We start from the raw sequence: 27,080 nt of genomic DNA on the forward strand, positions 1-27,080 counted from the left end.
TCACATTTAAAAAAAATCCTTGACTGTATTCTGAGGTCTGAACAAACAGACTGCATTTGAACAATCACCTCTCAGTGTATTAAGATGAGATATGAACAAGCTTTGTGCTCCCGCATGTGAGCTAAGAAACAAGAAGGGAAGATTTTGGTTAATCCAAACTGGAAACCTCTGCTTATTGACTTCCAAACAAGCCAAGTTACTAAGCCATGGTAAAAAGTTGGCTTGCTAACCTGACTTGTTTGGAAGTCAGTAACCTTAGGTTCCCTGGTTCAGACATAATGAGAAACTATACTCTATTTATTTAGCAAAATGTATATACCACTTACTGGACAGAAAACCTGTTTGTTTGTTTGTTTGTTTGTTTGTTTGTTTGTTTGTTTGACACCCATCTGACTGGGTTTTCCCAGCCACTCTGAATGGACAGTTTGTTCCTGGCCCAATAAAACCATCATTTATTGAACTAAGATTTTTATGTCTGCACTGGGCCATTAGCAGTATGACACATGAACCTCTCATGTTACAGCAATAATATACAAATTGGCCTGTGCAGCTATATTCTATACATTATTACACTGCTGCACCTGTTACAAGTTTTCATTGTATAACCACATAAAATTGCAGCCATGGGAGGAGAACTCGAAGATGGTTCAATTGGCCATGACAAGCAATGATCTATTGATTGTTCGAAAAACAAAGAACATAGAAAACTTACAGAACAGGAAGATACCTAAGATATACTATTTCTTCCTGAGATACTAACTTTTTATATATAGAGTGGTTTGGTTTTAACATGCAGGACCATTCAGACATATACATCTGCTTTCAAGTGGTATATTTTTCTGTATGTTTATATGAACTATAAGAAGGCAGTATTATACTAAATGAAAGTGACAGTTAATAAAGTTCAGGAAGAGAAGTAGATTTTACTAAGTGGCTCATCACTTTAGATCATGTGTAAGTTCAGGACTTTTTGCATAAGGAAGATGGGATAGTTATTAATTCATTAATGACAATCCTCTTATGTTGGAGACAGAACTTCAGCAGCAGGTGCTCAGCGACCCAATTTTGCTAGGTGTGTTTTGGATTATTTCTTTTTTGAAACAGTTTTTAAAATGTAATAAGAGAGGTTTTATAGAGAGATCAAAATAAAGTATATCTTTTTCTAACAATGTGAGAAAAAACAAGTGCTATTAAATTCTAATGATTATGCATAAGATTGAAGTTTAAATGTAACAAGGAATAAGCTTCTTTTCATTTTTCTTCCTTCATTCACTAGACCAACAAATACACAAGTCTTACAAAAGCTTCTCTAATACTTCACACAGTGAAGAGGAAAAATATTCCAAGGTAGAGCCAATTAGTTATAACAGGCAGACAGCTAGGTATGCACAAGATTCTGGTCAATACTTTATATATACTGGAAACCCTTGAAGCCATTTTCTTTATACTGCTGATAGCTAATAACCCAATAATAAATATATTTTATGCTGAAGCAAGCATAAATGCACCAATGTAAGTAAACTTAGAGATTCCACATTAAAACAAACCTGCTTCTGTGTTATATAGGAATTTTTCCATACCTGTTTTGACAGCCAAGTGCTGAGATGCTTTGACTTCCTTCTGTATTGTCTGGGAAGAAGCACTAACTTTCAGACCTTAGTAAAAACAAAAACCGGAATGTTACTTGTTATTAATTATTCCACATAGGAAAAAAGGTTATTCCAGTTACCACTTCTAACTCTTATTTGTCCCTATAAATGTCCTTGTCACACGTTAAGAAGAATTCAGCTCACACAGAGAGTTATCAGGGCTATCTAAGACCAACGCTGAAGTTACATAATATAGATAAGCTTCAAGATACATTTAACTTCAATAATGTTTGTTGTTTCCTGCATAGACTTCCCAACAGTAAACTACCCTTATGAGTTTTTAGTTGAGATGTAAACCATTGGAAGCCCAGGATAAAGTATGCAGGAGCTTAGGAAAAACATTTAGTAGCTAAATGGATAAGAATAGTACATATATCATGCATAACTTTACCAGAGCTTAGCCTTAGTTCTTATAACATTACTATAATGTTGTTCCACAGATGGTTGTGTGAGAAATCAATACTGTCTGAGGTAGTTATGCAGAAGCATCAATCTTGATTAAGAAATACAAGCACTGAGCTTTTTCAGTAGGTAAGAGGACGGGGGCGGGGGGGAGCCCTCATTGACAGGAGCCACATGCCTTGCCAAAGATGCCCAGTTTCGTTTCGTTTTCCTAACCAAGAGGAACTGTATAAATTATCCATTTCCAGCTGAAACCTAATTAATTAAAAGACAGCAGTTTGCTATTGTACCTTGTTTGTCATCATTAACTGTGTCCTGTGTCAGGGCAACTTTATCAGACATCTCTTCAAGTGAAGTCTCCTTATAAAAGAGAGGAAAAGTAAGCTTGTAATATAAAAAAGAAATAGAAAAGGGCAACCTGCAAATCATTTTAGAGGTTACAGGCTGACAGAAACCTGTAGGTCTAGAGAGACCTCAGGAGAAGACCTTAGAAGAAGAGTACAATCAGGACAAATTTAATTTCCTATATTATATAATCTAGTTTTGAAGCTAAACTATGTGTCACAAAGCAAGCTGGTGGGTTGAATTTGAAAGGAAGTGAAACAGCAAAGGAATTGCTTCACAAATGTGATATAAACTGCAATTCTACATACAGTTATTCAGTAGTAAGTTCCATTGTGTTCAGTGACTTATTTACAAGAAACTGTGTTCCATATTGCAGTCAAAGTCTTATTTTCTTCTTTTACTACATCTAACACAGTACATTGCAGCAAGAGTTCTGTCCACAGTGAAAACCTGAAACTTATGCTTGTAACCCAACAATCACATGATGACTGCCTTGTAATCACAATCAGCCTGTTGGTTCATCTCATATTTCAATCGTTTTTCAGGGTGATGTGAACAGGTCCTATTGTATGAGAATTGTCCAAATGCAATTTGTTAACAGGTTATAGTTCCAGCATTGTATTTGCCAGGAAATTATCTAATGAAGTAAGCTCTCTTTCTCCTACTATTCCACAGTCATCTTTTTAAAATGCACATGCAGTAATACTTTTCCAGCAAGGATACAAAAGGGTATATAAGTAAAATCAAAACTGAGGGAGGTTACTGTTTTTTTCTGTTTGTTCGTTTGTTTTTGGTGTGCTATATCTTTTGTGTTTTCATTTTGTACTTTTATGCTGTAAATTACTCTGTGGATCTTTGGATGAAAGGCTGTTTATAAATTTAATTAATAAATAAATGCAATTCTACACAGCGACTAATTCAATAAATATAAAGAAATGGTCACCAACTGGGTCAGTGGAAGTTGCCTCAAAGAGAATCAATGGTTCCGAGTTGCTTGGATCTTCGCGAACAGTTTCAAGCTGGTTATTTTTAAAATTGAGGGATAAAATAAATGAGAGAGAGAAGCATAGATCATCCTCTGTAGTGTGAAAAAGCACATCAGTATAAATTCTAAGACTAGAAGCTTTCACAAACAGTTATATAGCAGTGACAATTGAATAATTCTTGTTCAGTTTTGAAAGAAACTTTTAACAACAAATCTATTGCTGAAGCCAGGCAACCAAAGTTTCCCAGTCTCGTATTTATTGTAGCTTATAGTGAGAAATTGTTTCTAGAGTAAGAATAAAATTATGTATGGGCAGGCCATATATAGGTGGTATAAAGAATTGAAACATGGCCTCATACTAGAATTGAAGCTCCACCCTCATACTGAAGCTCAACCAGGTTGGGCATTGCCTGTGCGAATATTGGGGGCTCATTGGCAGCTCCATACTACCGGCTGTCCAAAGTCTGGCGCTGACCTTGTCTTTCTGGGTTTCTCCTTGTTATCTGTACTATCACTCAACACATTCTACAGCTGATCCCAGATGTGGGGAACCTTTGGCCCTCATCTCTGGTCATCAAATATGCTTGCTTTGGCTGATGGTAGTTGTAGTTCAGCAACATCCGGAGCACCAAAGGTTGCCCACACTACACGTTTCTCTATAACCACTTATAGTCCATTATGCATAGAAGGTCTAGCCAGGAGCACAGAGAGTAACCTGCTAAAGGTAAACTAAGCATGGAGTGTTGATTATCCAATGGTTAAATCAGTCTCATACAGGATACAAAGTCTCTCTCTCTCTCTCTCTCTCTCAACTGTTTGTTTTAAAAATTTAAAATTAAAATTAAATTAAATTTAAAAGAAGTGACAAGCAAAACAGAGGTGTGTTTTTAAAAAACACACCAGCAGGTGAGTTTTTCTTACTTCAGTCCTACTGAAGTCCCTTGTTTGTTGACTTGCTGCCAATGATTCTGAATAAGAATTCACGACACGATCACTTTTAGGCTGAAGAGGAGCTAAATTGAAGAAAAAGATAGAAAAACAAATAAGTCCTTGCATTAACCTTTATGTGAACTGTGAACATTTTCTGTGAGCTGCACCACTGTATTAACGTTCTTCCTTAATATATTGTGTACTATTATCTGACAAGTACTTTTTATTTTAAAATGCTCTTTTATTCTATTCCAGGGCTATGGACATGCCATTTTTATGGAGGAAAAACTATTGATTTTTATTTGGGGCCACTGGGGGACCTGTGGCCCTCTGGATGTTTCTGAGCTCCAACTCCTAATACCCACTGGTCATGCTTGCTGGGGCTGATGGGAGTTGGAGTCCAACAACTTTTGGAGGGCCACAGATTTCTTCACCCCACTATGTGCTGCTGGGGGGACAACTCCACTAAAGTTAGTTTCATATTCTAGGGTTCCTGGTTTGTTGTTATGTGCCAATAAAGGACTGTGTTCTTAGAACAAACTCTGGATGTTTAAACAGTGCCATTTCATAACTCACTGATTAGTTTTGAAATTGACTGGGAAATCTGGTTTCTATGTAATGCCAGAAATATTGGAACCTGAAAATAACTTTCTTCTCTCTCTCCCCCCCCCCCTCAGTTTTCCATTAGTATCTGCTGCTCTGGGCCGTAACTGGAGTCCAAGGGTTACACACATGTGAAGGTGGTGGATAGTTTGTGTTAAGACTCTGAGTGAGAGGCAGGGAAGGGAAGACTTCCCAGGGTGAGAGCTGGGAGGGTCCACCACTTTCTGTGTGAGACAAGGGTTAAGAACTACCTTCAAGAGAGGACTCTGCGTTTTATCTTCTCTGTCTCTGGTTTTGTTTGTGTTTAGAATAGTTTCTTTTCTCTTATTACATTATGAAAAAGTTTTAATAAAATTTTATTTTTAAAAAGAAAGAAAGAAATTAATTCTGGTGAAGATATTCTCCTTGTAGTGTAAGAGGAGGAGTGAGATGAGTGCTATGTTCATACACATAGCACTAAACCATGGTTTAGTGCACAATCATCAATGCATATCATCAATGTGTTAGTCAAGCCAAGCACATCTTTTATGCTGGTGTTAATTCTGCTAAGCTGGTTCCTTCAGCTCTGCCATTTAGATGCAATTTAGAGCCCATCTTTTCCCAGAATTGTACCTCAAAATAGACATTGGTATTTTTTTTTTAAAAAAACCCCACAAATACTAAAGCTTCACCTGCTTGAAAACAGTCAGGCAGCAGAGTCTCTGGCAAGGTATCCGGCAAAAGATAACCATTTTTCCGAGCAACAACAAGGTGAAAGGCGGCACAAAACTCTGGTAATGTCAGTGCTCCATCACAGTCTACATCACTTAGCTCCCTGTGAATAAGATAGCTGAGTGCATTATTGAAATAAAAATCTTTGTTTGCATGCACAATATATATAATTGTGGGGAACGCTGCTTTTGAGTTATAGATTTGTTTTATTTTGACATTTAAGATGTTTTTCTTTAAAATTTATTTCATTAAACCATTGTAATTTTTCTTTAATACATTCCTTTTCTGAATATTTTAATGTCTCTCTCTCTCTCTCTCTCTCTCTATATATATATAGGCCAATGCTCCTCCTTACAAGTTTAGAAATTTAATAGGATTCATATAAAACTGAAGTTGCAATGGGCCATATGCAATGTCAGCTAGATAGATTTCTTTAAAAAAACCAACAGGGTAAGGCCTCATTAGTAAAGTGTTGATGAATTATGCAGCAGTACTTTTTAGATAAGTTAGGTATTAATTAGGTTTCAACTGATAAGCACAGCTAGAACTGAAGCTTATGATGTTATCTTAACTATTCTGAATGTATGTTTATCTGAATCCATTTCACAAAAATATCTGTTGAATTATTGTGCTAATTATGTTCTTTAAGATATTCTTCTAGTGTGCATTGCTGTTCAAATCTCTCTAGTCCTGCTGAGAAGGGACAGTATCTCTACAAAGATAACAAGCATAAAATAAAGATCAACATACACCCTGCTGTGCCTGGACCTCAAAGTGATTTTGATGGGAGCAATTACTGTGATTTCTTTAGAGATAAATTGTAAGAAGTATGAAGAACTTTCAGCCACAGTAGTTTCTCTCACACACAATAAAATTAATCTGAATTACAAAACAGTACTTACCATATGTGCGAAAGCTCAGGGATTGGCAGCTTAGATTTTGTGAAGAAGTTCTTAGCCACAGAGCCTGTCAACAGAAATGGCTTGTCAAACAGTGAAATAATAAGCGACTGAACAACACATTTTCCAAAGCATTTCAATATAAAGAAATTACTCAAGAGTACTGTTTACTATGCAATGCTATTTAACACTAGACATGTTTGTTTGAAATATTTTGCTCCAATATCACTATTCTAATCAGAAGACATGAACATGTTGTTGGAGGAACTGGACATGGAGGAAGGGGTTAATTTCTTTTATAGGCACAGATCACTCCATGTATGAGGTAAAGACAACAGGAGAAATCTCATCTGCATGTGTGACTGGGGCTGCTTTTTTAGGTTTGTAAAATCCTGTTAAGTTTAAATTCTGGCCAAGGGTGAGAGGCATAATACAGTTTCAAATCTTCTGGAATATTCCAGAAATGCAACAACATGCCTAAAGAAAATCTCTTGGAATGGGACTAATCTTTAAAATTAATAGCACAGCACAAAAGCTCAGCTTCTTATTCAGCTGATTTTTTTTGCTCTAAATTGAACTAAATTGCTCAGAATTGGGAGTGCTCAAACCCCAATTTCCTACTTCCAGCATCACAACGAACTGATTTTTTAAAAAACAGGAAATATGCAATAAAATCAGGTGTGTGAAGTAGGGATGGAAAGGGAAACCCCTCAAGGGTGGGTTGTTGGAATGAAAATGCAATGTCTGAAACATATGCAAGGAGGGGAGGACAGGACGGAGACATACACATACACATACACACACAAACACAAACACACACACACACACAGAGAGAGAGAGAGAGAGAGAGAGAGAGAGAGACTGCTGTTACTGCTTGCTCATCCCTCAAGCTGCAACTTGTTTTTCTTGCCAGAAAAAAAGAAGACAAGACATAATTGTCTACTTCAGAGACAGCTTCGGAAATGGCCTAGAGATGCATGGTCACTATATTACTGTTTTCATGCAAGGAGATAAACTCCCTGAAGAAATTACAAGTTTAATGTGATGTGTAAAGTCCCAACCGAGTATTTTTTTAAATCACAACTACATTTATAAGACATAATTAAAATGCAAGTTAGTCTAATAAGGCTACAATAATGAATAATTTTAAACTCTTATTAAATAAAAACATACAAGGAGTAAAAAACCAAATGGCAATTGTACCATAACATATCTCATGTGAAAACATTCTTCACCTATGATTGAATCTCTTCTACTGAACGCAGTGGAATTTTAAAGCATTTAACTTTGTCTGGAACATGCACAGTATATTGTTAAAATATTTTTAAAAAAACAAACAAACAAGAACACAGTAACTCACTTGTGACATTAAAAAACGGAAATAAGGGTCTGTGCGCATTACCATACATACAACACACCCAAAACACTTATAAAAAAATCCAAGAGGCTTGCACTTAGCCTGTGTCAGTTCCTTGCCCTTTTACTCTAGCCTTCCTTGCTGTGCATACAATGAACATTACCTGAAATGAAAGAGGTCAGGTCAGGTTGTAGGGACTTGAACTGATTGGTGTAATATTCTCGTTGCTCCTCAGTTATTCTCCAGGGGTCATCTGAGTAATTACTACTGCCGTCCTGTGGTTCTCTCTCTACTGAAAGAGACTTCAGGGGGAGAAAGGGCAAAGCATCATTTTGAAAGGTAGAGAAAATGCTGAGATGTCTGAAGTTTCAAAGTATTGAAGTTGCTTTGTTCTTACTGTGTAGTTCTTTTTAAAAGAAATTGATGGGGAAGGCCTGATTTCAATAATAGTCCTGTTGGGTTTACAATAAATGCCTTTATTCATAGGACTATAGGAAATCTTACATACATCAAACTAAATCTGTATGAATATAAACATTGGACTGACTCGAATGAAACACCAAACAATGGTTCAGTATTATGAGAATTAGCCTAGTTGTGCCTTGGATTCATGCGGTTCTGCCCTCTTCATTCAGCACAATCATAAGGAGATTGGATGCTTTTGCTTCCATTTTTGATTAGGAACAGCTTGTCTTGAACCCAAGAAACTGTGATTAATCGTAAGTATGGTTGTTGAAATCAGACTTCTTCAAACTCATTAAATTCTAGTCCCATCAATACAATATGAAACTCAGTCCATATAACTGCTCATGCTGTATTTCATTAGTAAGAAGTCCTCACTTTACCTTTGATACATTGAAGTCACACATAAAAAACAGAATCTAGAGTTCACATATTTCATTGTGAGTTTGTTTCAACTGAGCCCCTTCTCTACCTTAAATGCTTTCTAGGAGTCAATTTTTTCTTTTCCCACAGGGAAAAAATGGCGCTGCCCATTATATTATAATATTGTGTATCCATTTGACTGATTTTATCATATGCTGCATGTGCCTTGAGAAAGGCAGCTAACAAGATTGCGAAACAAACTACTGAAAGTTTAGTTTTACATCCATATTAGCCTGTGGTAGTTTTCTAGTGAATACCACAGTTTGAGCTATAGGGTAGATCTGTTTGTGGCTACATTCAAGATTATTTCAAACATTATTGATCATAAAATCATGTTGATTCTCAATAATTATTTCAAGCAACATTGCTGTTTTCATTTTAAACATCTTACATCCTAAGTAGTTCATTACCCGAATGAGAGATGAATGTGGTGGAACTGATTTAGACCCATAATTCCCTGCAGTTGGTCCATCTTGTTGGACAGCGGTATGTCTAACTTCGTATGAACCTATGGAAGATTAAGGGGAAAATAAAAACTGAATACTTGCTAATGTTGTGCAAAATCAAAGATGACAAAACATATATCATCCTTCAGTCTCAAAAAAATAAAATAAAAACACAATCACACCTCCTATGAAAGGTCACTTTATCACCCAAATCCTTCACTTATGTTAAAGCCTGATTCTCAAAATGCTACTGCTCATGCTGTTGACTATTGACCAAATACTCACTTAACATGTTGAAAGGTGATTTTTTTAATCCACACTAAAAGCATAACATCTGACTTTTTGCCTAAGTATCCTATTGCAAAGAAGGAAGCAAGTGCTCTTTCATGAGACATGCTAACATCAAGAAAAACATAAATGAACAAGGATTCATTGATGGCAGCATAAGAGTTTGATTCAAAACAACTAAATTCAGTGTTAGCCAAGAGTAAACACTGGTATTTGCCAACTAGGGAGAACTACACACCATTTTGGAGGCATCTTTCACTGAAACCACTAAAGCTTGCGTCCAAATATTGATTCTGAACATTCAACAGTCTGTTATGTCTTATGCAAGTAAAGAATGAGACCTAGAATTTAAACGGAACTTTAGTTCATTAAATCACTTAAAACTGGAACCCTCTTGAATGGAATGGGCCCTTCAAGAGGAACAGGGCATTGAAAAGAATAGAAGCTCTGCTCATGGAAGGGGACTCTGCCTGATTTTCAGCCATTTCTCCTTTCCTCTCCACCCCACAGCCCAGAAAAGGTTTTGCAGTGGCTGAGATGCTGCTGGGGGGGGGGGGGGATGTAGGGGTGTTACCTGCTGCCCATTCTTCAGGATCTGGATCCACCTTCCAGCCACTTATCTGGATCCTAGCTTGAATTCTACCAAGCTTTATCAATACACCAACAAAAATAGGCAGAACAACTGGTGTGCATGTATGCAGAATCCATGACAGAGCAAGTGTCACATCTAATGCTGTGCCAGCCGGCTGAGGCCAAGTTACGAGGTGTGTGTGATGTGCCTCCGCACTTCTATTTCTTCTTCTTTTTTTAAAAAAAATCCTCATTCCACTGGAAGGCCATTACTACACCCGGAAGACTGCACTCAGTGGTGAAGTTGTTCTCAATTCTATCCACCATAACTTTAAAATGGGTTGATTTACTAAAGTATATAAAGAAACTGGCACATCCTTCCTCCCAATCCCTCCTCCTCCCTGAGATTTCTCATTACCTGTACTTAGGTAAGTATAAATCCCTTATTCATTTGGATGTTCACATAGTATACCGTATCCTATATTTATCTTAACAGATTTTCCCAAAGTTGTCCATGTGTTGCCAGCAGGACATTCATTATTTAACTTTTGAATAAATTCAATAAAGTACTGCTTTTGTTCAACAAAATCTATGGCTACAATAACCCCCACCACACCCTACATTGAAAAGGGTTGAGAATATAAATCTGTAAACAGATGCTTGTTCTAATTTAAACTGATTCTCAGGAAGAGGAAGACAAGACCGAATAATGAGAAAGCACACAAATCAAGTCAGTTTCTTTTAAAAGAGATGTAATTAATTTATGAAATTGCTGGGCTGCTTCCGTGCTTTTATGATTTGATTACTCCAAAGCAGACCTCATCTTACCTCCATGCTGCTGCTCAAGCCCACTTCTCAGGACACCATACCCATAACTCAAGGGAATCCTCTGGTAGGTTGATGGAGAAGCAGGAGGTGAATCAATGGGAGACATAGGGGGAGACTTTGCTTCTTGCTTCAAAATAATTTTTTAGAAAAGAATAAGGACTTTGAATGCTGGCTGTTCCATAGTCAAAGTGATTTCATCTAACCACAGTAGAATATTAAATTGTAAAAATAAATAAATATGCCCACATAAAGCCTCCTCTGCAATTTTTGATATTGCTGAAAACTCAAAATTTCATGTCAATATCTGAGATTCATTGTTACATGATTTCATGATCTGATATTTGACAGATGACTTACAACAGTATGATCATATCTGACTGTACTTGACACTTGACATGGAACAGTATTTATTACCTGATATGACTTGATAGCCAATAGGGCCTATCTATCAAGTGAAAAACTACTGACTATCAAAGAATGTCAGTTTCAAGCAGAGATAAAACTTTGAAATCATTAGTTTTTTAATTTGAAATTTGAGTGCATTGGACAGTCTCCTGTTTGGTTTTTGTTATCATATGAAATAAATTAACAAATACCACATAGGAAACTTTCTAAAGTACTTGTTTAAAATTCAAAATCTAAATTTTGATTATTTCAAAGTCTTCTTTCTTGTCTGTCTGAAATTGGCACATCACATATTCACTCTTGCCCAGTTCATAGTTCAAGAAAGAACAGGGATGACCATTAGCAAAATTAATGTGTTGAAAGACCTCAGCGTGGAAAGGTGTTGATACAGCTAGCCTACTTTTTATTTTTTATAAAAAAAACAACGGCCTGCTTTTTATCCATTAAAGGAGCTGGCAAAAATGGGATCAAGTGCTCTGTTCTGACTTCCCTTAGCCCTCATATGAGTAAGATATAAAGGGGGGGGGCGGAATACAGGGCAAGTAGTAACTTTCAATGGCAAATTTGCTAGGTGGCTACAGCTTTTGTGTCACTGTATTCCACTGGCCTTATAAGCAATTGGCAAAACACATACATTGGACCTGGAAGAAAAGTCTGTAGCATTGACATTCCATAGAATAAATTGTATTCCATTCTAATGGCTGAGCAATTTCACTTTTTTGTCTCAGTTAACACATCTGGACCATTAAAGACTATCTGCAGTTCAAAGAGGCAGCAATCAATTGTAAAAGCCAAATAATCATGCTGATAAATAATAGTGTACTTTAATGAGAAATCTCAACAGTCAGTGTGTATAGAAAATAAAAATAATCTAGTGCCTTATAGTTAGTTGTGCACCAAAATGTCTACTTTGCAAAGGGCCTTTACCTGCTTTTCTCCTCCATCCAATCTTCTGAAGCAATTTTTTTCAAGTGTTGCATGTGGAATCTGAAATTTAGTTCCATGAGCTTCTGCTGGATGACTGTACCTTACATCACTATCAGTTTTCAGTGCCATAAATCGAGGCAAGGGCAATTCTTAAATAAATATCAGAAATAAAGACAAAATAAAATTTCATGGAACTATGCATATTGAAACAAAGCTCCCCACCACAAAAGTCAATTTAACACTAAGCAGTGTTAAAAGAGAACAGAATTCCTATCCAAAAGTATACTCATACTCAAAACACAACCTATAGCCTCATTGACTGACCAGGAAACGTATCTCACAATATAAGAATTTCTAATGGGGTACTTGTACATGATATATAAAAATGAAATTTGGTATACATGGCGATTCAGTGAGTAGAAAAGTGCAAAAGAGTGGACATTTTTGCATTTAGCAACTTAACGGAGGATTTCACGTTTGCCTAGAGACTGGTTTGTGGAGTACTAGAACCCTTGTTGCCATGAAAAGGATTCTCCCTAGTAAGTGTGAGTAAATATGCATAGGGCTGCACTATTAATCAAGTTAATCTGTCTAGTGCAGGTATAACTCTCAGCAAGGTTAATGAAAACTATTGTTTGCAATCCTTTTCAAAGCACGGCTTTACAGCTGGGGTAATAGTCCATATTTAAGCATAGTCTAGATATATGAGCATAACACTTAACAATGGTTAAGTATAGGAGAACAGCTTTAAAATCATGTAGCATTTTCCCATTCATTATACAATACATCCTACACATTCACTGAATTTACACATTTTGTAATTTATAGTTACCATCTCAAATGGGGTTTTGGAATAAACACCAAGGAAGACAACTAGGGTTTGAAGTTCAGGGAAGTTTTTAATGTGTGACATCTTAGTGTATTTTTGGTCGTTGTGAAAGCCGCCCAGAGTGGCTGGGGAAACCCAGCCAGATGGGGATGGGTGGGGTACAAATAATAAAATTATTATTATTATTATTATTATTATTATTATTATTATTATTTGAAAACAGTTACCATTCTGAATGCTTTCGATCCGTACTGGGAGGCCAGACTGCGCAGCAGCGATTAGCTTCAGAGCAGCATAAAACTGAGCACGCCCAAAATAGCCAACACGTTTAGCACCACACAATTCTGTAATCTGAAAGGAGAGAAAGGGGTGAAGGGTATTGGGAGACAGAGTTCAAATAATTAAAACACTTAATGCTTTCAATGTAAAAATTAGTTGGAGATGAAACTGTAAAGATGCAAACTACTGAAGAAAAGCTGGAATTGTGTTTGCAAAGAGACAAACTTCTGGTGCAGGCATCTGACCTACATTTGACACCCCAAAAGGCTAACATTCCATTGCAGAGGCAGTTTCCCCATATCCTCCCATTCACCCATTACAAATATACCTTCCCTGACTAGAGACTGTGCTACACATAATCTATCTTCACACAACTCAGCTCTTTTGCCCATCGTTAGGGGGAACAGTAATCCCTGTGTGGAATACCTGAATATTGTATATAACCAGTGGGAAGCATGTAGAAAAGTTTCTTCTTTTTTAAGGAAGAAAAACAGATGTTGAGCTACAGAAATTTCCCTCACTCAATTTAGTCAGGAAGAAAATGTTTCCTCAAGAACAGGAAAAAAATGTTTCATTAGATGATTTCAAAAAAATTACTGTCCCCCAGTATTAGGAGTCCTTTGGCTGTCAAAATAATGGGTCCAATCGTCATGAAAGAGGTTTCTGCATGTGCTGTTGAGGGAAATGAGGGACAGATGGGGCTCATCAACCTGGGAAGGTAGCTCATCTAGGAAAAGTAAAACTCTGATGCCACTGCCTTTTGGCTACACTCATTAGTGAGAAAAGCTTCAGGAGTAAACCTTGAGGTACAACCCATACCTGTTGCCTTGTGCAACATTTTTAGGAAAAGAAAATGCTAAGGAGCAAACCCTGCACAAATCCAGAGTGGAGTCCCTAAGAGAGTTGGATGGTGCCTTGTACGCTTCCTTCCAGCAACTCCTGCGGCCAAGCTGGTGCTAAATGTATTTCTCTGATTTCCTTTGGACAGCATCAGTGAGGCTGAAGGGGGGTATTGTCACCTGAGCAGCCCAGGACAAACCTCCATATACACTGTCCAGGCTTCCACCATGGAGAGATCACTTTGGCACTGCAAACACAGCAAAAATTAACATGGATGCTGTCAAAGGGACTCCTCTTGAAGGAAGGGAACCTTTGGAAACAACCCATTGTCTTCTAAAGCAGGGATTGCCAACATGGTGCATGTGGGTGCAATGATGACCTCTATGCCACTCGCCCCACTCACTATCCCGTTGGTCATGAGGTGTTATGGGGTGGTTACTTTTTTCTACTGTTAGAAGAGTTGACACTCTTTCCCACTTCCTTTTCCAGATCTATGCACTTTTCAAAGCTCAGATTAATTCTACTGGACATCACTTTTACCCTGATCCCTTGGGAAAGCAAAGTGTGTTTGTGCATGCACTTTATTTTTGTTTGTCTTGATGGGGGCAGGGCAACCTCTGTTCTATCAAGTGCACAACTAGCAGCACCATAAAGGGGAACAGCTCCTCCTTAGATTCTTCAAGATTCCACCACTCAAAATTCATCAGAGTAAAAGCTGATGAATCCTGCCAATCCTAGCCAGATCAGACTGGCTAATCACGTAGGTGAGAGGAGCAAAAGCAACCATTTCCTGACATTATCGTTCTCAGTTTCTTTTAATAATAGTTTTTCATCAATTACAAGACAACTTAAAAACTCACTCTAATTTTTATTATACAGTCTCATGACTTAAAAAGTTAACACCTCCAACAGAATTTTTGCTATATCATCACTTTGCCATAAAGACTTCTAACCTTGCTGAGCGCAATAGAGCAACAACAGCTGTGGTGAAAAGATATAATCACAGAACAGGATAAATTCTTATATTTTTATAAAATAAAAAGGGTGTATGATCTCTACTCTAAAAGGCCAACATCTGATAAATACTTTCAGAAATGCAGTAAAACTTTTCCTGTTTGAGCTGGCAATCAACACAAATACAAAAACACGTATCCAATTTTACTCTAATTGGGTATTGTGCTTTATTTTTAACTGTTTTAACCTTCCTGAGCACAGAAACAGAACTAAAACATTTTCTAGTGTGTCATAATTGTTTCATCGTAGAATTTGTGGACTACTATGGAGAACAATCTTGTACAAGCTTTGACGCCTGTTGCTGTTGTCCTGTTTTTCGCTTGCTAGGAAACAAATGACAGAGTGAATTTGTTCACATCCAAAATGTTTTTGGCTTCTGCGGTATTTTTTTTTTTAAGCATGTACTAATCCTGTCACAAGTAGCAGAGTACTTCATTAACAAATGTACTTGGGATTTGGTAAGCAAGTTAAAGCATTCTTAAAAACAACTACTTTGAAGAGAGAGAAAAAGCTAGTGGTCTTTTTCTTTAAGTTTTACAACTGCCAGTGTAAACACTCCTGCGATAAATAGTCCAAAGTGCTTTGTCCCAAAACACAAGGTTCCAATTCTGGTGCATCAATCAAATTATTAACTTGACAATTCCAAGTGGGTTGACTGCTTTAAGGTCCCAAACAGAAAACAGGATGTGTTGCTGGGTTCTTGTGAGCCATTCTTTTTCATCTCACTAACCCTGCTTCAGCTACAACCTTGTCTAAAATAAACTCTGAAAATATTGTCACCTTTACATCTACAGAACTACTTGAGTGGCAGGCCAACAGAAACTGATGGGCTATTACTGCCTATAAACACTAGCCTTGGAGGATTCTCTTTCTCTGCTAGGCCACTCTGGTGAGTCCAATCCAGAACCCTTCCTTTTCCCTCTAGAGCAGGGGTAGTCAACCTTTTTATATCGACCGCCCACTAATGCATCTTTCTGGATGGTAAAATTTCCTTACCGCCCACCAGTGCTCAATGGAAGGAGGATTCAGCTTGTGCCGTAGAACCCCCTACCGCCCACCTAGAATCCTGAAACGCCCAGTAGTGGGTGGTAGGGACCAGGTTGACAGCCCCTGCTCTAGAGCTAGAGACACTTGGGGTGGGGGGACGGGGAGATTGTTCAGGAATGTACAACATCAGAATGGAAGTGCTGGGCTGGCATGAGAAATAACTAGATCACAGATATGCTCTGAAAAAAATCTTTCTATCAACCCTCAGGACTTTCTAAAAACAATATAAGAGCATTAGTTGAATCCTCTGCTGAGAACAGCATACATTTCAGATTGCTGCTGGAGATTAATGTGGTGTGATAATACCATGATACACATCACATAGTATTTTCTACTAGAAAATATTTCAGGCACATCATTTTCAAGTGGTAAAATATTTCCACTCTGACAGCATTTGAGTATTTTATTTTGACACCTAAGGTATTACTGTAGTCCTTTTTTTAATGTATTTATATTTTTGTGCCAATGTTATTCTTTCTGATGTGATACTGCATTTCATTGTTTGATTTGTGTTGTGCACCACCTAGAGGACTAGATAATTAATAAATGTAAACAAATGAAATATCACTGATAAGAGAAAGTGAGAGCAGCTTAAAAAAAATAAAAGCATTTGAAGCATCAGCTCACTAGGCAACTTTCACCACCACAGCCTGAAATTACACTGCATCCACAACAAGAGTGGCGAGTATCCTGTGGCCCTCCAGAGGTTGTTAAGACCCCAACTCCCATTATCCCTATCCATTTGCTACTGGGAATCCAATAATTTCTAGAGGGCCACAGGCCATCCACCCCCATCCTATAGTCTCCCAACCCCCAATAAATGTTCATACTGGTATCTGACTACACTGAACCACTTAACATCCTAGGAAAATGCACACTGTAAATGTCTAGAATTTGACATGATCTTAGAATGCAGGCTTGTGAATTCTTCCTGAGATAAACAAGAGGCTAACATGCAACCAGAAACTGTAATTAGGAGAGATTCAGCTGAGCTTGCTCTATTACTAGCCCAAGCCCAAGGGAGTGAAAGGAAGAGAAAGAAACTCTTTGTTTTGGGAAAAACATTGTTAAGGCATCCTCCTCAATTTTCATGTTTCATTTTTGTATTTGGCCAAGTAGCTCCTTCCTGTCTAACTTCTAAGAACACACCAAATATAAAGTAGATATTACATATATGTTCTTCAGATACATTTTGGTGTAGGATTGTAGGAAATGGAAACCAATGTACACATGAGAAGCAGCTTTTGGATAAGAAATAGCTTCTCTGTTGTTGTTGTTGTTGTTGTTGTTGTTGTTGTTGTTGTTGTTGTTGTTGTTAGTTACCACTACTAGCTGGTGATTTGGCTGGGTTTGCTTTTAAAAGAAAAAAAAAACACTCAGCCTTAACCAAAGGCTAATTGCATTTTTATAGACACAAACATTTAACTATATAACAGCACAATGTCAACATGTCAACTCACAATAACTTCCGTTGATTTCAGTGAGGCTTAGACTGCATAAGCATTACTAGATTAAAACACAGCTTGGTTGCTCTTTTTTCAATTTGGATTCATGGTGGTTTGGAAAAACACATCGAAGTAAAGCATTTCATTTTTTAAAAAAAGGAAACAGGATAGATGTAGATTGTGGTTAACGTTGTGTGTACACAACTTCATGAACCTGTGGTGGGAGTGCACTGGATGCAGAGTAAACAGGAGTGTGTGTGCAGTATTAGCCATATAAATAGGTATAGGACTGCAGCCTAAGTGCTGACTGAACAGGACTGACTCATGAGTCACAGAACATATTAGCTCAAATGTCTTTGTGAAGCAGACATCCTCATCCCATTTCTCATCATGGCACAGTATCCAATCAAATCTCCCCACTCCTGCTGACTGAAGTTTATGTGGGAGGAAAATACAACAATATTCTTAATCTTTCGTATTTTCAAGGCATCCACTCAAGGAAATACTCATCAATACCTATCAAGTAAATGGAATGGGTGATAATATTTATGATCATAGGGGTCCAGTGCTTAGGTATTGCGTCCGATAAATGTATATATTTCAATCTGCATTCAATGTTGTTTCTTTATTTCCACCCCCACTAATTTCCCCTTACTCCACAGGATCTTGATAGGCTGTCTGGGGGCTAAGTGTTCTTTAAAATGGAGGGTGGGAATCTAGAAATGCAGTAGAAATAAGATATAGGTTTTTCAGAGCACATTTATGAGCCCTGTGGCTTAGTAAGAGCATGTTTTAAGTTGAGGATGAAAAGATATGTCATTAGCACACACTACAGTGGTACCTCAGGCTACGAACAACCTAGCCAACGAACTTTTTGGATTACGAACACTTCAAAATCGGAAATGAGTGTTCCGGTTTGTGTATTTATTTATTTTTTGGATTGCAAACGTACTCCGTTTGGGGCTGCACTTCCGCTTGCTCCGCTCCCTCAGCACGCTCCGCTCTCCCAGCCTCGAGAGGTGCACCTTCCCCCGCCGGGCACAAAGCACCAGCTTGGGAGTGAGCGTGGAGCTCAGCCCGGCAGCAGCGGTGAATGAGGGAGCCACCTCCAGCCCAGAGCAGTGCACCGCAAGCCCCACACTTCACCTACTGCTTCCTCCAGATCGCCCCTCCAGAACCGGGCTCCCGCTCACTCTTTCCATAGCTATCTTCCCACTGGCAGAGCGATCCCCGACTCTCAGCAGAAAGAGGCAAGGAGAGGAGAGGCAAGCAGCAGTTGGCGCCAGCAAGGATGGCCCTCCAAGTGGCTGCCTCGCTCTCTGCTTCTGGGTCTCTCTGCCGTGGAAGCACTGATTGCAGGCAAACGGAATGGCAGGCGTGTGGCTCTTTGGGCTCCCTGGCTCCAGCTGCCTGTCTGCGTTGCCGCACCAGGCCCGCTCTGGGAAGGAGGGAGGCAGGTGAAGCAGGGTTCTCTCCTGCCTCCATCGCAGCCTGACGGAGAGAGAGATCGGGGAGGGCAAGCCTGACTGACCCTGGAGACAGGTGGAAAGGTGACCATGGGATGCGCAGGACGGCGTGAGCAGGATGCTGGTGCCGCCGCTGCAGTAAGGATTTTTATACAGTGGTACCTCTGGTTACATACTTAATTCATTCCGGAGGTCCGTTCTTAACCTGAAACTGTTCTTAACTTGAAGCACCACTTTAGCTACTGGGGCCTCCTGCTGTCGCTGCGCCGCCGGAGCACGATTTCTGTTCTCATCCTGAAGCAAAGTTCTTAACCCGAGGTACTATTTCTGGGTTAGCAGAGTCTGTAACCTGAAGCGTATGTAACCTGAAGCGTATGTAACCCGAGGTACCACTGTACTGGATAGTAGATTGCAGCCTGGTCTAATGCTTTCATTTTATGGATCAATGGCTTTGTTAGATAGTAAAATTCATGTTAAAATGTTTTAGGGGTTGTTTTTCATCATCTGGAACGGATTAATCCATTTTCCATTACTTTCTATGGGAAAGCACACCTTGGTTTAAGAACACCTTGGTTTAAGAACACTTTGGTTTAAGAACAGACTTCCAGAACGGATTAAGTTTGTAAACCAAGGTACCACTGTACACTGCATTTGTTAAAAATCCCTCTTTCCCAGGAAGGAGCAAGTCCAAAGGCTCCATCCATGAGTAACTTTAACAGAGAATAGCCTGACAAACAGGTCGGGACACGATACATAGAAATATTTTAACTATGAGACTTGTTCCACCTGTTACTCCACATTTATGATCCTGTGAGACAAATCTTGAATACATTTTTTAAAGCTCTTCAATTTTTGCATGCATACACAAAACCAATTCTCAGATGAGAAATTGTTTTTTTTAATGTTTTTGCTTAATGAGTAACTTTGTAGGACACTACAATGCAGGGGATAAGAGAAGGAAAACATCCTATCCAACACAATGCATATCTCCCTCACATTTTCAGAGAAAACACACAGACACACAGTGAAACCCAGTTGGCTTCATTTTGGTCAGAAATTCAAGAGCAAGAATGAATTTGCACCCCAGAAGACCTTATACCACCGCGAAAGTGCAATGGGAACATTTCCAAACCAAACTGACCTCAAAAACTTTGACACCATGCAGAGGAAATTGATTTTCTACAAAAGCTATGAAAAGGATTAGTCTCAGATTTAGGCCAGTAAGAGATTTATATTCCATTTGGGCCCAGATATATAACATGATGCAGAAATGAGGGCAGTATGGAGGAATATTTTCAATAGTTTTCAGCATATAAGAAATTAAACTCTTGAGAGCAGAGATTTGTAAAATAAAATTGGTAATATAAAGCACAACAATATTATTGGGGCTTTCCTTTACAGTTATTCCTTTAAACATAACATGAAAATGTAATTTTCACAACCACAGTCCAATCTGCAGCTACAGAAAGCAACCTTTTCACAGGCGAGTTATATCATCCAATTAGTTTGTCAAAGTGACTGAGAAACTTCCACCCTTCAAAAATAAAGAAAATGGATTGGTACTCCATTCCATCATGGATGATTCCATTTCAGTGCAAAATATCTCCAACTTTTTCTTTTTCCTTTAAACTTGGCCTATGATAATAAAGTCAGGAGTATTGCTTCTGGATGGCAGCCAAGGTTGGCTTTAGGGGCAAGCAGCATGTGACTACAGGAGAGAACGGCTGGAAACAGCCACGATCCTTTCCTCAATTGGGAAGAAAAACAAACCTGGAAACACTTACCAGATGTTCCATTGTTTTGTTGGAAATATGTGACATATTACAAGTTAAAATGTGGATAGGTTGAAGCCAAAGGATAGCATTATTTATTTTAAAATGTGAGGCGCTATACAGTACCTGGATATTGAGCACATATTTCTAAAGTTATGCAGCAACATCTTTTATATACTGTAACAATGAAGACAGACATAATATTTTAAGTCATGGTAGAGATTGCCCTGGAAACACATTCATTATTTTACCTTGGAGTAAGCTCTGTAGATAAATGTTTCGGCACATTTCCAAAGGGTTGTAGAAAAGTCAACTGAATATTGACTAGCAACAGTATCAGCACACTGCCCTACAATTCCTGACCAGCTTTAATAACTGATTTTAAAAGAGTTTTATTTTAGTTTAGTAATATGAAGAATGAACTTACATGCTACTTTAACATGGCTTCTTAACAGGACCATCACCCACACGAAACAGGGAGATGCAAGACTAACAAGCTAAGCCAATGCATTGATTTTAAAAAAAAATGTATGTAAGCTTAGGCATTTGATTGGTCCCCCAAAAATATTTTGATCACTCGACCAATAAAAATAATAGTCAGTTATTTTCTAAACATTCATACTATAAAAACTAATAAGATAATCAAACACAAGTTTCATAATTATGCCAACTACAAAACAAAACAAATTAACTGTTGTTATGAAACAATGGATTGGATCCAAAAATGACTTTCCAGTAGTGGAAAGGGATTTGATCCAGTGGAGACTCTGGCAAATGTCAGAAAGGAAGGGCAACATAATCCAAGAGCCTAGGACTGCAGATGCAGCCACAGGATTATCTCTTTATGGAAGGATGGCCAGACAATCAGATAGACAAGAGACTTCATCTGTTGTGGGTTGTCACCAGGAAATGACACAAAACATTGCAGCAACTCGGAAGGATAAGTAGAACTAATGTCTTCACAGCCCAGAAAGAATCACATTTTCTCCGCCCTGTCAGTAGGTCTTCTGTATTCACTCCAAAGTTACAGGCAGAGAACAGTTGCTCCAGAAGGTAAATGTAATGATGGTATTTTGGAAAGTTATCTGTCCTGCAATAATCCTACAAAACGCTGTAACTTGTATAAGTATACAAGATACAGAGAAATAAGACTATAGTGGTGGTGGTGTTTTTAAATCCCAAGTAATACCTGTACTACTTCCAACAATTTTAATGCAACTGATTTGTCTACCTTTGATATACAATTTTAATCTCAAAAATAAAAATTTGTGCTCCTCAAACAGATAAAGGGGGGGGTTGTACATGTGTGTGTGTGTGTGTGTGTGTGTGTGTGTGTACATACCCCTAACCATAGGGAAACATAATTAACATTTAGTGGTCTGCGACTCTAATATAACTTGATTACTATATTTTTCGCCCAATAGGACGCACCGGCCCATAGGACGCACCTAGTTTTTTGGGGGGGAAATCAAGGAATTTTTTTTTATTTCCCCCCCAGGTTTGCACAGCCATCCCCAAGCTAGAAGAGGGAGACGGAGCACTCCGTCTCCCTCTTCTGCCTTCAGGGACAGCCTCCCTAGCCTCTGTAGGGCAGCGGCTTGCCCCGCTGTCCCCTGAGCTTGTGGGGCTGGCGATGGGGAGAAGCAAGCTTGCTTCTCCCCCCCCCCCCCGCCAGCCACCAGACCAGGTCTGGGAATAGCGGGGTGGCGGCGCTCCGCCTCCCCGCTATCCCCCGAGCTTGTGGGGCTGGCGATGGGGAGAAGCAAGCTTGCTTCTCCCCACCGCCAGCCTCCAGATCAGGTCGGGGAATAGTGGGGTGGCGGCGCTCCGCCTCCCCGCTATCCCCCGAGCTTGTGGGGCTGGCGGGGGGGGAGCAAGCTTGCTTCTCCCCCTCACCAGCCTCCAGACCAGGTCGGGGAATAGCGGGGTGGCGGCACTGCACCTCCCCGCTGTCCCCTGAGCTTGTGGGCTGCAGGCTGCTGCCCGCAAGCCTTGCGAGCCCGCGAGACCTCCCGCCGGGCTTGCAAGGCTTGTGGATAGCTTCCTGAAGCCTGGGGAGCGAGAGGGGTTGGTGCGCACCGACCCCTCTCGCTCTCCAGGCTTCAGTGAAAGCCTGCATTCGCCCCATAGGACGCACACACATTTCCCCTTCATTTTTGTAGGGGAAAATGTGCGTCCTATAGGGCGAAAAATACGGCATGTTTGTAAAGTCTTCTCAAGTATATACACATATATACGTATTCATTATTTAAATGGTCTTACATCCTCGGTTTACTAGGATACATGAGAAAATTGGATTGTAGAAATATCTAATTTCTTTTGTAGCAGTACGTGAATCATAGTTACTCCTTAACCTTTTAGACATATAAACCCAATGAATAAAAAGTAAATAATACTTACGCCCTCTACATCTGTGTATGCAACAAACATTTGTAGAAGCAAAAGTCACTTGCTAGGTTTAATGCTGGGTCACTTATCAGGCCCATAAAGGCTAAATGAGCTTGCCTTGCATTACATCAGATCAGTTAAGAGCGCTGTGATTCTGGCAGGACTCCAAGCAACCTTTCCTTGTTGTTTATTTAACCCAGTGAAGAGGAAAACATACTGGTTCCTTTCAGATGTCACACGAGTTAATAGGAATGTGCCATGGGGCCACAGATTTCCTCCCTTCTCAATTCTGGTTCCCTTCTCTTTCCTGGCTTGCCTAACCATCGTTTGCTTACTTCAAACATAGCTGCAAACTATAGTTAAGACCGTCTCTAAATCATAGTTTTGATTTTAATTAAGATATGGTCTAAAGTTTGGCCACAGTTTCAGTTGTTGGGGAGCGGGTTGTTTTCACGCTGTGAAAAACAAGAGATTTTGTTTATTTTTATTCTTTACTACAAATTGTAAGACACTAGTCCTGAAAACGTGTGCTCCGCAACTATAGAGTACTTACTGTGAGATGGCAACAACTTTATCAGGGAGTCAGCTTGTGTGGCCAAGCCCCCAGGCTGCTTTCTAAAGAATGAAAAGACCCTTTAGAATATAGAAGTCTGTTATACATATATAGTTCGTCTAAAATGCTGTAATCTGTTTAGCCTATATGTTTAGTCTATATATTATCGTAGTGCTCTAAAACTGTCATCATGAGCCAATAAAATGGTAGAAGTCATCCATTCAGTTGCAAGCATTTTGCAGGGTACAGCCGCAGATAAAGAAGAACTTCCCTTACCAACCTGATGCACATTTTTAGTCAATTAGGATAGATGACTTTATGATAAAGGCTGCTAGCAAAGAGCCAAATCAAAGGGAAATGGATCTCTACAGCACAAAATAAGACTAGAGGGGCTGAGCACAGCAAGGGTAAGGATGAGAAACAGCTGCACATCAGGCATGGCCTGCCCAAGACATTTTGGCACCTGAGACGAACCATGTACCCCCGCCTAGCTGCCAGGGAAAAAGAGCTGAGTGAAGCTCTACAGTAGGAACAAGGCGGAAATAAAGATCTACATCAGGATCTGCTGCCTCTGTGGATCATGCTGCCTGAGGCAGTTGTCTCACCATGCCTTATGGGTGGGGTGGGCCATGTCATGGGAGGCCCTGACTCCCAGAGAAAAGGGGGAAATGTAATGATTAGCTTAGCTGAGAGGATATCAGGTCATGGCTGTGAGAAAAAGAGGAATATCCATTTGGTTTGGTGACTACAAAGCAAGAAGAGTTAAAGAAGAACTGTCAAGTACAGGAATTTGAAAATCCAATGGAAAATAATATATTTTAATGTTTCTCTGCAGGGGATGTGTGAACTGACTATTAAAAAGTTCTGTCTGTGCTATGTGACCTGTGATGCTCATTGAATCATATAAGTTACTGCTTGATGCTGTAGTCATCAAGGGAAGAACCACCCTTAATGGCAAAATGCCAGTCTTGAAAATAAATACTGCTGGTCACTCTTTCAGAGACGGATAATCTCACTAACCAAGTAAATAGCAACTTCTGTGTAACTGCAAAGGGATTGAACTATATTACTCATGCTGACCATTCCAACTTAGTTGGTAGAGCATTAGACTCTTAATCTCAGGGTTGTGGGTTCAAGCCTCACCTTGGGTAAAAGATTCCTGTATTGCAGGGGGTTGGACTAGAAGACTCTCATGATCTCTTCCAATTCTAGGATTCTATAATTCTTCAAGTGTGCTGTAAATATGACATCTCTAGGTCTTAGTTTGTCAGAATTACCAGAAAGTGTGTTTTGTGTGCAAGCTTGCCTATGGTTCAAGTGAAAATGTGCTTCTACATATACAGTATGCAGAAAATCTCTTAGGGTCAAACCAGAGGTTTCATTTGTTGCATGAAAGCAACTACCATGCTTTTAACAAAGTAAACGGGAACACCTGTGCGGAAGCAGAACCGTAGTGTGTGGGAAATGAGTTAATACTTCTTCCCACCATGGTTCCAACAAACTCCCCTTCCCAGCTACTATTAGCACTATGATTTTATGAAAATGGGACATGGAGGGAATGATAATTTAATCTCGCTCCCAGAAGCTATTTGAGTTAAAAATAACAATGTTATTTCACCTTACACAACCAAAATGCCTAAATGAACGAAACCTGAAAAGGAGACTCTGAGTTTGCATATTACTCAGTATACCCTATGAAAGTACTTCTCTTTTCCTAAGAACATGCAAGATGACTACTCTTCACGAAATAAAGCTCTTTCCTCAGATTTTCCCCCCACATTGAAAAAAGTTTCATGCTTGTGCTTAATTAACTGGCAACACAACCCTATCCTCAACTCATGCTGGCTGGCCAAATCCCAGTGGAACCCAAAGATATGCCAGCATCAGGGAGACGACATAGCACCACACTTATAATGGCACAAGTGCAATGCTTACACAAACCCTAAAAACAGGCAGCAACAGAGCCACAGTGGAGAAGGAATTGAATTTAGTCACAATCCTATGCTCACCTACAGATGGGTTTGACCACTGGTGACTATAACACAGGGTTGCCATATTTTAAAAAGCTTTTTGGGCAGAGTTGTTGAGCTTTTCCTTAGGAAAATAGGCAAAATCAACACTGCCAACATTGGTTGCCATACAGATTTTCCTGCGCATTTAGCTGATTTCCACCCAGACACTCTTTTCAGATACTGTACAATATTTCAGGTATGTCCGAGAAATTCCAGACATATGGCAATTCTATATAACATTATGTCATCAAAAGAGGTAGTAGAAGTTAAAAACAGTGCCATTATAGTGCAGAGACAAGAGTCATGGTTCAGATAAGGGCCATGCCCAGTCTAATCTGCAAATGCCAGAGACTGAATGTGGAGCCTTCTGCATGGAAAGGAGGTGCTCTACTCTAATCTTTCTAATCTGCAATGTAGCAAATATAGACTTGGATATCATGAATATTTCCAATGTAGTTTTCAACACTTAAGCTGCTGACCACCTCTGTCATGACACACCTGCTTCCATCTGTTTGTGAACAACTAGATTGGAAATAATTAACTGGACAAGAAACTCAAGCTTTCAAAATGCTATAGCAGCTCATATTCAAGACTGACTTAAGAAAAGTGCGAGCGAAAGATCAAAAGATTGTGAGGGGGAAACTGAAAAATTTGAGAGACTGGTTTAAAAATACTTTAAATGAGAGCCAGAATTGCAAAACCTCAAAGCATATTCTGCCCTTTATGTTCTTATATGGCTTATTTCTCAATATAAATTGAATCTTCAATGCTCTGTCATATGTGCACTTGAGCTGAAAAACTATGAATTGAAGGGAAAATCCAGCCACTTGCTACAACAGATTACTGCTGCTAAAAGATATTGCTCTCAGTATCTAGTGGGCCAGCTCTAAGTGAGGCACTGCATAGAAAATCTGGAGCTAGTTAGGAAGAACAAGGGTTTTCGTGAACCCATCACCAATTTTTTTCCTTTTGAACAGCCAGTTACCATTCCAGGACAGAATGTGCTTTAAGTCCCTCTCCTACATTCCAGAAAATACTTTGCCCTGATTTTCATTTTGATCTTTGTGGAGTTTTGCCCCAGATTTTTTGTTCTGCACTTACCATCCTTATCAACCCCCAGCTGTACAATATTTGCCAGCGGTTCCATTGAAGAGGGTAAAACCTTATTGGAGCATACCGACATTAAACAAAACCAGAACACACAC

General features: G+C 39.2%; 1 protein-coding gene across 1 annotated transcript in view; it reads right to left on the minus strand.

Moving 5' to 3' along the window:
- REPS2 (RALBP1 associated Eps domain containing 2) overlaps positions 1-27,080 on the minus strand; it is a 77,304-nt gene that overhangs the window by 37,933 nt on the left and 12,291 nt on the right. Inside the window, exons 2-12 of the mRNA XM_081001631.1 lie at positions 13,287-13,410; positions 12,231-12,379; positions 10,899-11,025; positions 9,177-9,274; positions 8,045-8,183; positions 6,528-6,591; positions 5,586-5,728; positions 4,303-4,394; positions 3,344-3,415; positions 2,342-2,411; positions 1,581-1,655 (exon numbers count right to left, since the gene is read on the minus strand). Of these exons, the coding sequence (XP_080857757.1) occupies positions 1,581-1,655; positions 2,342-2,411; positions 3,344-3,415; positions 4,303-4,394; positions 5,586-5,728; positions 6,528-6,591; positions 8,045-8,183; positions 9,177-9,274; positions 10,899-11,025; positions 12,231-12,379; positions 13,287-13,410 (1,153 nt within the window). The remainder of the gene's footprint in view (positions 1-1,580; positions 1,656-2,341; positions 2,412-3,343; positions 3,416-4,302; positions 4,395-5,585; positions 5,729-6,527; positions 6,592-8,044; positions 8,184-9,176; positions 9,275-10,898; positions 11,026-12,230; positions 12,380-13,286; positions 13,411-27,080) is intronic.

The sequence above is a fragment of the Podarcis pityusensis genome (assembly GCF_964106645.2).
Source record: "Podarcis pityusensis genome assembly, chromosome: 4".
In the NCBI taxonomy this organism is placed as follows: Eukaryota; Metazoa; Chordata; class Lepidosauria; order Squamata; family Lacertidae; genus Podarcis; species Podarcis pityusensis.